This window comes from Ranitomeya variabilis, chromosome 7 (assembly GCF_051348905.1).
Source record: "Ranitomeya variabilis isolate aRanVar5 chromosome 7, aRanVar5.hap1, whole genome shotgun sequence".
In the NCBI taxonomy this organism is placed as follows: domain Eukaryota; kingdom Metazoa; phylum Chordata; class Amphibia; order Anura; family Dendrobatidae; genus Ranitomeya; species Ranitomeya variabilis.
The window spans coordinates 23,662,515-23,674,193 of NC_135238.1; the positions used below are offsets into that span (position 1 = coordinate 23,662,515).

Consider the following 11,679-nt stretch of genomic DNA (forward strand, 5'->3'; position numbering starts at 1 on the left):
CACCAGTGACCAGGTCAAGTCCAGACCAGTGAGGAGTTACTAACTTTCAGGGTCCTGGTGGGCTGTCGTGTGGCTGTTCATCTCCATAGGATGTGGTTGTGAAAGATGGACGAGGAGGAGCAGGGGACAGGAAAGTTAAGGCGCCCATACTCAGTTATTACTCCATACCTCCACAGTACACATGGACGCTGTGCATGATTGAGCGTGCCTGTGTTCTCAGCAGGGAGAGGGGATTAGACGTTTCTAGACAGCTATGGATAAGGAAAGATGTCAGAACTCGCAGCTTAGCCAAAGAGATGGGGAGAGAAAGCCCTAAAACACTGAATAAACTGTACAGACAGTGTGTGACAGCACAGAGAGAAGGGCTATGGCTGTGTCTGCGCTCCAGAGCAGGGGCCGGATACAGTCCTAGGAGACCTCAGAGTGTTACACACGTCTATTTTAGGGTAGATGGATTATTTGCATTTGGCTGTGCAGGTAATGAGACACGTTACTCCTCACCGATACCCTGCGGAATACAGGACGGTCCTGACTGTGGTCTATTAGTCACTGACTGCCAAGGTCCTTAATGGCATGAAACTCACAATGACATCATATGCCCAGAAACACTGAGCAAACACTAACGATTAGGAGCAGACGGAGCCCCAAGTATGGAAGTAAAACAATCAGCGATCACACGTGATGACAAAGCCACGAAGATAGCGACATCCGGAGAGCAAAGCAATATTCCAAATAAACAGTCACTAATAATCACCATATTATCTAAACGGCTTATTACACCCCGGAATGATTCATTCCTCATCCTGCTCAACACCGGACACATTTTGGGTTAAGATCTCTCATTTTACTCTCGTTTTTCCACTTATTTTATTATTATTTGATTGGTACGTGGGGTCTAATCTGTACTGAAAATAAATTGTGGTCCCCATTCTGTAATATTGTAGTTGGAGGTAGAGGGATGAAAACAGCATCTTTCTTTCTTTCTTTCTTTCTCTCTCTCTTTCTTACCTTCTTTCTTTCTCTTTCTTTCTCTCCTTTCTTTCTTTCTCTCCTTTCTTTCTTTCTCTTTCTTTCTTTCTTTCTCTCCTTTCTTTCTTTGTTTCTTTCTTTCTCTTCTGTCTTTCTTTCTCTCTCCTTTCTTTCTTTTTCTTTCTCTCCTTTCTCTTTCTTTCTTTCTCTCCTTTCTTTCCTTCTCTTTCTTTTCTTAATTTCTTTACATGTTTCCTTCTCTTTTTTCCTTCTTTCTTTTTCTCTCTTTGTTTTCCTTCTCTATTCTTTCTTTGCTTCTTTCTCCTTTTTTCCTTTTCTCTTTTTTCTTTCTTTCTTTTTTTGCTCCTTTTTTGCTTTATTTTCTCTTTCTTTCTCTCTCTTTCTTTCATTCTCTCTCTTCTTTCTTTTTTTCTATCTTTCCAGTTTTCCTACTGACTTTTTTCCTTCTGCCTTTAGTCACCACTAGAGGGAGCTTAGGAGCTTTCTATATACTGCATAAACATTGAAATAAATTATAACTGTATACAGTAACCCCTCAGGGATTTGGGGCGTAAAAACGACAAAAAAAAAAGTAGAAAAGGACACGTTCTGCAAAGGGGAATTCCAGCATGTGATATGCCATCATCAACACGGGTCAGTTTGATATTTGATAGACTCATCATGAATTGCTAACATGACCTCAGGATCTTAGGCCCATGAACCTCCATCAGGGTAAGAGGAGCAGGCAGCTGTCTAAGGCGCCACTCTTTAGAAAAATGTAAAAATGTTAAAAGTGCGCCCACCACGCCAATGCAGACACCAAAAGGACTCCTTTCTGGCCTCATTTGTGTGAATTAAGCCCTATGAGTGCATGTGGCTATGCTACGATGATTCAAGTACAACTCGATAGGGTACATAGAACCAAAACGATCCATCACCCTATAAACATCTGAATGCGAGTCACTTATTACAAAACATAAAATAGCCATCTGCATTACACATAGCGCAAAAAGTCCAACTTGTGTTTCACTATTTTGGCTTCTTCTGGGGGCGCCAACACGCCAGAAAAAGCCGACATGGTGAAACTCGAGTTTAGCATTGAATAGCTGTTTGGAAGATCAGAGAATTCGCTATAGGATTATATAGGATTCCATCTGATCCGGATTGTGTGAGTCCATCTCGGCGTGCGTCATCCAGTCCTATGGCTGCCCAGGTGTATACACCAAACATGCAGAGCTGTGCTTCTGGCTCAGTGTGCAGATCACGTTTTGGGTGGCGGCTTTGGTTGTCTTCCAGTTCCCTCTCAGCCTCACACTTATTGTCAGTCCTCTTTGCTCACCACATACTCCTCCTGGGCAAAGTCCTCAGCGTTGTTCCTTGCGGTCATTGACTCCTGACAAGTGTGCGGTGGAGCCGCTATCTGTGTGTGCTTTCTAGGTGGACCCGAACCATTGGAGTGATGGGAACCATTGAAGGTCTATGGGCCAGACGCTGGCGCCTTGTGCAAACGGTGATCCGTCCACTGTCAACAGTGCGGTCAGTGAGAGGGGGTCACTGGGGTAGCGGGAATTAGACGGATCATTTAGGAGAAGTTTAATAAACCGCATTGATGTCAGCGATGATGTTCCCACGAGTATTGGGTGAGTGACCTGAATAACCTCCATTGTGTGGAGACCCCACATCGCGGGGACGGTCCTTATCAAGAAGCTGACTCCACAAAGAGGATAAAGAGGAGCTTGTGTCCAGATGCAGCTGCTGTCTCATATAGTGCCCAAATAACGCCGTATAATGCCCAAGTAACGCCATATAGTGCCCAAATAACGCCATATAGTGCCCAAATAACGCCATATAGTGCCCAAATAACACCATATAGTGCCCAAATAACACCGTATAGTGCCCAAATAACACCGTATAGTGCCCAAATAACGCCATATGATGCCCAAATAACACCATATAGTGCCCAAATAACACCATATAGTGCTCACACCATATAGTGCCCAAATAACACCATATAGTGCCCAAATAACACCATGTAGTGCTCACACCATATAGTACCCAAATAACACCATATAGTGCCGAAATAACACCATATAGTGCCCAAATAACCCCATATAGTGCCCAAATAACACCGTATAATGCCCAAGTAACGCCATATAGTGCCCAAATAACGCCATATAGTGCCCAAATAACACCATATAGTGCCCAAATAACACCGTATAGTGCCCAAATAACGCCATATGATGCCCAAATAACACCATATAGTGCCTAAATAACACCATATAGTGCCCAAATAACACCGTATAGTGCCTAAATAACACCATATAGTGCCCAAATAACACCATATAGTGCTCACACCATATAGTGCCCAAATAACACCATATAGTGCCCAAATAACACCATATAGTGCCCAAATAACGCCATATAGTGCCCAAATAACGCCATATAGTGCCCAAATAACACCATATAGTGCCCAAATAACGCCATATAGTGCCCAAATAACACCATATAGTGCCCAAATAACACCATATAGTGCCTAAATAACACCATATAGTGCCCAAATAACGCCATATAGTGCCCAAATAACACCATATAGTGCCCAAATAACACCATATAGTGCCTAAATAACACCATATAGTGCCCAAATAACACCATATAGTGCTCACACCATATAGTGCCCAAATAACACCATATAGTGCCCAAATAACACCATATAGTGCCGAAATAACACCAAATAGTGCCCAAATAACACCATATAGTGCCTAAATAACGCCATATAGTGCCCAAATAATGCCATATAGTGCCCAAATAACACCATATAGTGCCCAAATAACACCGTATAGTGCCCAAATAACGCCATATGATGCCCAAATAACACCGTATAGTGCCCAAATAACACCGTATAGTGCCTAAATAACACCATATAGTGCCCAAATAACACCATATAGTGCTCACACCATATAGTGCCCAAATAACACCATATAGTGCCCAAATAACACCATATAGTGCCCAAATAACGCCATATAGTGCCCAAATAACGCCATATAGTGCCCAAATAACACCATATAGTGCCCAAATAACACCATATAGTGCCCAAATAACGCCATATAGTGCCCAAATAACACCATATAGTGCCCAAATAACACCATATAGTGCCTAAATAACGCCATATAGTGCCCAAATAACGCCATATAGTGCCCAAATAACACCATATAGTGCCCAAATAACACCATATAGTGCCCAAATAACACCATATAGTGCCTAAATAACACCATATAGTGCCCAAATAACACCATATAGTGCTCACACCATATAGTGCCCAAATAACACCATATAGTGCCCAAATAACACCATATAGTGCCGAAATAACACCAAATAGTGCCCAAATAACACCATATAGTGCCTAAATAACGCCATATAGTGCCCAAATAATGCCATATAGTGCCCAAATAACACCATATAGTGCCCAAATAACACCGTATAGTGCCCAAATAACGCCATATGATGCCCAAATAACACCGTATAGTGCCCAAATAACACCGTATAGTGCCTAAATAACACCATATAGTGCCCAAATAACACCGTATAGTGCCCAAATAACGCCATATGATGCCCAAATAACACCGTATAGTGCCCAAATAACACCGTATAGTGCCTAAATAACACCATATAGTGCCCAAATAACACCATATAGTGCCCAAATAACACCGTATAGTGCCCAAATAACGCCATATGATGCCCAAATAACACCGTATAGTGCCCAAATAACACCGTATAGTGCCTAAATAACACCATATAGTGCCCAAATAACACCATATAGTGCTCACACCATATAGTGCCCAAATAACACCATATAGTGCCCAAATAACACCATATAGTGCCCAAATAACGCCATATAGTGCCCAAATAACACCATATAGTGCCCAAATAACACCATATAGTGCCCAAATAACGCCATATAGTGCCCAAATAACACCATATAGTGCCCAAATAACACCATATAGTGCCTAAATAACGCCATATAGTGCCCAAATAACGCCATATAGTGCCCAAATAACACCATATAGTGCCCAAATAACACCATATAGTGCCTAAATAACACCATATAGTGCCCAAATAACACCATATAGTGCTCACACCATATAGTGCCCAAATAACACCATATAGTGCCCAAATAACACCATATAGTGCCGAAATAACACCAAATAGTGCCCAAATAACACCATATAGTGCCTAAATAACGCCATATAGTGCCCAAATAATGCCATATAGTGCCCAAATAACACCATATAGTGCCCAAATAACGCCATATAGTGCCCAAATAACGCCATATAGTGCCCAAATAACACCGTATAGTGCCCAAATAACACCGTATAGTGCCCAAATAACACCATATAGTGCCCAAATAACACCATATAGTGCCCAAATAACACCGTATAGTGCCTAAATAACACCATATAGTGCCCAAATAACACCATATACTGCTCACACCATATAGTGCCCAAATAACACCATATAGTGCTCACACCATATAGTGCTCAAATAACACCATATAGTGCCCAAATAACACCATATAGTGCCCAAATAACGCCATATAGTGCCCAAATAACACCATATAGTGCCCAAATAACACCATATAGTGCCCGAATAACGCCATATAGTGCCCAAATAACACCATATAGTGCCTAAATAACGTCATATAGTGCCCAAATAACGCCATATAGTGCCCAAATAACACCATATAGTGCCTAAATAACACCATATAGTGCCCAAATAACACCATATAGTGCTCACACCATATAGTGCCCAAATAACACCATATAGTGCCCAAATAACACCATATAGTGCCGAAATAACACCAAATAGTGCCGAAATAACACCATATAGTGCCTAAATTAGCCGGATTACTTACGGTAATGCTCTTTTAATGAGTCCATGACAGCACCCACTGGAGAGATAGGGATCCGCCCCAAGGAACAGGAAACCTACAGAGACATAAAAGGGGGCGGTCCCCCTCTCCTCCTCAGTTTAATTTCAGAGTACCCGGAGGACCGCCAGTGTTAGTCAATCATCACAATGTATCATCAGAATATAAACTTCATAGAAGTAATTACATTGGCTTTTATTAGGGAGGGATGTGACTGGGTGCTGTCATGGACTCATTAAAAGAGCATTACCGTAAGTAATCCGGCTATTTACCCTTCGCCATGACAGCACCCACTGGAGAGATTTCCAGAGACCAACACCTAGGGGGGGACCACCGTGCTGAGGATAGTCCTGCCAAAGTGTAGGTCAGAGTCAGAAGACAGGTCGAGCCTGTAGTGATTATAGAAAGTGGAAGGAGCCAACCAAGTTGCAGCCTTACATATATCTTCGATTGGCACGTTCCCTTTTTCGGCCCAGGAAGAAGCCATGGCTCTGGTGGAATGTGCTTTGATGCCCTCCGGAGGTTCTTCGTTTTTCATGGAATAGGCCAACCGGATAGCGTCTCTTATCCACCTGGATAATGTTGCTCTTGTGACTCCATATCCTTTCTTTTTGCCCTGGAAGGATATGAACAGAGCCCTACTCTGCCTCCAACTACTAGTTTTCTCAATATATTGCAAAACTACTCTCCTGACGTCTAGAGTATGGAATTTTTGTTCTTCAGGAGTAGAGGGATCTTTAAAGAAAGTAGGAAGATGTATCTCCTGTGACCTGTGGAACTTCCCTGCTACCTTAGGAAGGTATAGGGGGTCCGGTTTTAAGATTAGTCTGTCATGAAATGTGAGAAGGTAAGGTTGATCTATCGACAAGGCCTGAATGTCGCTGACTCTTCTAGCCGATGTTAAGGCTACTAAGAAGGCTGTTTTTAACGACAAGTGTTTTAAAGATGCTGTGTCTATAGGCTCAAATGGGGATTCTGTTAGAGAGTCTAAGACTAGATTTAGATCCCACGGAGCTACTCTAGGTATGTGGACAGGAGTAACTCGCTCACAGGCCGTGATGAAGCGGGATACCCATTTATTACCAGCAATATTATGGCCATAGAGGGCACCCAGAGCGGACACCTGGACCTTTAGTGTGTTAACTGACAGACCTAACTCTTTCCCTTTCTGTAGAAATTCTAGTATAGATTTTATTGGGACTTCAGAGGGGTTTGAACTAGTATGGAACTGAAGAAACTTCTTCCATACTTTGGTGTAAATTTTTGTTGTAGATGGTTTCCTGCTAAGCAGGAGTGTATCAATTAGGCCTTTTGAAAACCCCCTGGAATTTAATATCTGCCTTTCAAATTCCAGGCCGTCAGGTGGAGGCTGTCCACCTGAGGGTGGAAGAAAGGTCCCTGGGAGAGAAGGTTTGGGATTGAGGGAAGGACCCAAGGATCCGTCACCGACATCGATCGCAGGCACGAGAACCATGGTCTCTTGGGCCAGAATGGCGCTATTAGTATTATCCTGGCCTGCTCTTCCCTGATTTTCCGTATTACTTGTGGAAGCAGAATTATCGGAGGGAAAGCATACGCCAGCTTGAATTGCCAGGGTGTTTGAAGAGCATCTAGAATGTCCGGGTGATCTGCACGGGACCGAGATGCGAATTTCTGGACTTGTTTGTTTTGTTTTGTAGCGAACAGGTCTATTTGGGGTTTGCCCCATAACAATGTTATCTTGTGGAAAATGTGAGGATTGAGACACCATTCTCCTTGATGAAGAGTGTGTCGACTTAGGAAGTCCGCTTGTTGATTGTCCTCTCCTTTGATGTGGACTGCCGAGAGGGACAACAGATGCTTTTCGGCCAGGATTAAGGTACTGTTTGCGGAAGACATTAGAGCGTCTGATCTTGTGCCGCCTTGTTTGTTTAAATACGCCACTGTCGTAGTGTTGTCTGAACAGATTCGGACGTGGCTTCCTCGTAGCTGTGGGAGAAATTGACGCAGTGCATAGTTTACCGCATTCAATTCTTTTAGGTTTGATGAATATAAATCCTCATTCTTATCCCAGGTTCCCTGGCAGAATCTATCTCCCATGTGTGCGCCCCACCCGTGGGGACTAGCGTCCGTAGTTATCGTGTGGGATGGTGATATTACCCAAGGGACACCCCCCGCTAGGTTGTCTTTATTTAGCCACCATTCTAAGGAGGATAAGACTTTCTCGGATAAAGTTATTTTCGATTCAAGGTGCCCCAGAAATTTTCTCTGTTCCCGAAGTATCTGATGTTGTAATGTTCGGGTATGAAGTTGTGCCCACTGAACGGCTGGAGTACAGGAGGAGAGGGATCCTAGCAAGGACATTCCTGCTCTCAGGGACATTTGAGGTTTGTGAATGGCCGCCACAACTTTACCCTCTATAAGAGATATTTTTTCTTGGGGAAGTAGACATTTTTGCTTTATGGAATCTAGACTAAATCCCAAAAATGTCTGAAGAGAAAGTGGGGTGAGTCTGGATTTTTTATAGTTGACGATCCAGCCCAGGCTTTCTAAGGACGAGACAGTGTCAGCTAATCGTTCCGCACACTGAAGGGATGAGTTTCCTACAACTAAAAAATCATCTAAGTAGGGAATGATTAATGTGTCTCTCTGGCGAAGGTAGGCCATTACTTCTAACATTACCTTCGTGAAGATCCTGGGTGCCGTGGAGAGACCGAAGGGCATGGCTGTATACTGGAAATGATGAATCTCCCCCTCAAGAGTTACTGCCACTCTTAAGTATTTTTGATATCTACTATGGATAGGGAGATGGTAGTAGGCATCTTTTAAATCAATGCCGCCCATTCTACAATTTGGAAAAAGGAGCTTAATGGCCGATCTAATAGACTCCATTTTAAACGTATAATTTTTAATAAACGTATTGAGTTTTTTAAGATTTATAATTGTTCGAAATGAACCATCGGGTTTAGGGATTAAAAATAACGGAGAGTAGAACCCTTTACCCTCTTGTCCCTTTGGCACCCTAACTAAAACATTTTTAACTATAAGACTTCTAATTTCCAGTTCAAGGGCCTTCTGTTGCACTGGTGAGGAAAGGGCTGTTAAAATAAAGGAATCATGGGGAATTTGGAGGAATTCTATTTTCATTCCTTCCTTAATAATATTTAGCACCCAGGAACTTGACGTGATTTTTCGCCATTGGGGAAAGAAAAATTTTAACCTGCCCCCTACTGGGGTGTCTGGTGTTTCAGAATTTGTTGTCTCTACGGAAGGGGGGGCCTTTGAACATAGTGCCACCCTGTTTTCCCTCTCTTGTGGCCCATCGTGACGATCTTTCATTTTGTGTTCTTTTTCCGAACGGCCTCTTCCTAAAGGTCTTCCTATAGAAAGGAATTGAGGGGTCAGGGAAGGCTTTTTTCCTCTCTTTTGCTTTTTTGAGGATCTCGTCTAATGCTTTCCCAAACAAAAACTCACCCTCACACGGAATAGCGCAGATTTTAGCCTTTGACTGCGTATCCCCCTTCCAGCTCTTCATCCATAACGCACGTCTGGCATTATTAATTAGACCGGCTGACCTTGCTGCAAGGCGAAGAGAGTCAGCTGAAGCATCGGCCATGAATGCTGCTGCACCTCTAATTAGTGGTATCGCATCCCGCAATTTTTGTCTGGAGACCCCGTGTTCGATCTGTTGATCCAGCTGATCAATCCACACAAGCATGGATCTAGCTGTGCACGTGCTGGCAATTGATGGCTTAAATATGCCCGTGGAAGCCTCCCATGATCGTTTCAGTGACGATTCTGCCTTCCGATCTAGAGGATCAGAAAGTAGGCCCGCATCCTCGACTGGTAGGGCTGACTGTTTTGAGGTGGAGGCGACTGCAGCGTCCACCTTAGGGATTTTAGTCCATGAAATTAACTCCTCATCATTAAAGGGGTACTTCCTTTTGGAGGCTGACGGGAGAAAACCTCTCTGGTCCTGTTTCTCCCACTCCCTCTTTATCAGAGCCTTAACCGCCGGAATTACTGGGAATGCTCTTCTCTTCCTCTCCGCCAACCCTGCAAACATGATGTCTTGTGCAGTTTGGTCGTCTTTTGTATCCTCACAACCTATAGTATTCCTGATGGACTTTACTAGGTTGTCCACCCCATCAAGAGGAAAACAAGCTCGACCCTCAATGTCGGAATGTGTTGAGGAAGAGGATGACGCCTGCGAGGAGTCTGAGTGGATAACGCCTTCCTCCTCGGACTCAGAGCTGGATATAGCCTTTTCTTTCCCGGATTTTTTAGGGGGGGTACTGGCTTGTGAGATGGCCTGTAATTCCTCTCTAATTATGGCCCGTATATCTGTGACCGACATAGATGGACTCTGCATTGTTTCCGCCATACACTGATTGCAGAGTTTTTTGGGGTGGGAATCTGGGAGAGGCTCGTCACATAACGCACATTGCTTGTGCTTAGATTTCTGTCTCTTTTTGGCCTGGGAGAAGAAGACATTTGTGGAAAAGAGTGTCAGCTTTATAGGCAGAGGGGAAATCACACTCACCCAGTGAAGCTGTACGGTACCGAAATAGGAGGCTGCGACTTTCTGGATCTTGAATCCTTGGTCTCACTCCTGTGGCTGGCATCTGAGGACCTTCTGCTGGCTGGCTCACCTGCTGGGTCCACAGTCTTGCCTGGGGACGACATGTTGCATCGCCTGTGCGTTTGCAACTTCCCCCTTTTTATAGGCCAGGATCCGGTCAGTAAACTTTTTTTTTTTTTTTTTTTTTTTTTTTTACTCTGCAGCGGTGCACTGCGCATGCGCGAAACCGCGCTTTTCCCTCCACCGCTGTGTGAGTGACCCGGAAGTGCTCCTCTACTTCCGGGTCATTCTGGGGATTCTTACACCGCTCCACGCATGTGCGGCCGCCATTATCCCGGCCTGCGCTATGGAGCGGTGTACCGGCTGCCGCTGCAGCTGTGCCGCAGATCCCGGACCCTTTTACCTGGTGGTCCGCGTCTGGAGCCTGTTCAAGCCGCACCTCTGCAGCGCTGCTCCTGTGGAATCGGCGTCATCTCTCCCGGACTCAGCCATCCCACATGCCGGCCAGACGAGGGGGGAGCCGTCTAACGGAATCTCCCCCGACGCTGCATCTGGACTGCATCCCCTGCCGTTCGCGCAGAAACCGCACAGGCGGATGCTCCTAGCCCAGGTATGATTTCTGTAGTCTTCAGAGATCCTGTCCCCTGGGAACAGGAAACCTAAACTGAGGAGGAGAGGGGGACCGCCCCCTTTTATGTCTCTGTAGGTTTCCTGTTCCTTGGGGCGGATCCCTATCTCTCCAGTGGGTGCTGTCATGGCGAAGGGTAAAAATGCCATATAGTGCCCAAATAACGCCATATAGTGCCCAAATAACACCGTATAGTGCCCAAATAACGCCATATATTGCCCAAATAACGCCATATAGTGCCCAAATAACACCGTATAGTGCCCAAATAACACCGTATAGTGCCCAAATAACGCCATATAGTGCCCAAATAACACCATATAGTGCCCAAATAACGCCATATAGTGCCCAAATAACACCGTATAGTGCCCAAATAACACCATATAGTGCCGAAATAACACCAAATAGTGCCGAAATAAGGCTACTTTCACACTAGCGTTAACTGCAATACGTCGCAAATGCGTCGTTTTTGCGAAACGCCGCATCCAGCAAAAGTTTTTGCTGGATACGTTGTTTCGTCATAGAGTAACATTAGCGACGCATTTGCGACGCATTTGCGACGCATTTCCAAACGGTGAATGCGTTTGGCGGCGTTTGGGC

At 44.4% G+C, this 11,679-nt stretch overlaps 1 protein-coding gene across 1 annotated transcript; it reads right to left on the reverse strand.

Annotated features, from left to right (window-relative positions):
- Window positions 1–9,119: 9,119 nt before the first annotated feature.
- LOC143785566 (uncharacterized) lies at window positions 9,120–11,221 on the reverse strand. Its single transcript, XM_077274543.1, has 2 exons — window positions 10,436–11,221; window positions 9,120–10,349 (listed from the first exon to the last, which is right to left on the reverse strand). The coding sequence occupies exons 1-2, from the start codon at window positions 10,670–10,672 to the stop codon at window positions 9,120–9,122; spliced, it is 1,467 nt and encodes a 488-aa protein (XP_077130658.1). The 5' UTR covers window positions 10,673–11,221.
- Window positions 11,222–11,679: the final 458 nt, after the last annotated feature.

What these genes read in the sequence shown, in the direction of transcription:
- LOC143785566 (XM_077274543.1), bottom strand. Translation starts at nt 10,672, where the DNA reads ATGCGCAGTGCACCGCTGCAGAGTAAAAAAAAAAAAAAAAAAAAAAAA. An exon ending in AGTCGCAGCCTCCTATTTCG is followed by an intron (nt 10,350 to 10,435) that starts GTACCGTACAGC and finishes TTCTTCTCCCAG; the next exon opens with GCCAAAAAGAGACAGAAATC.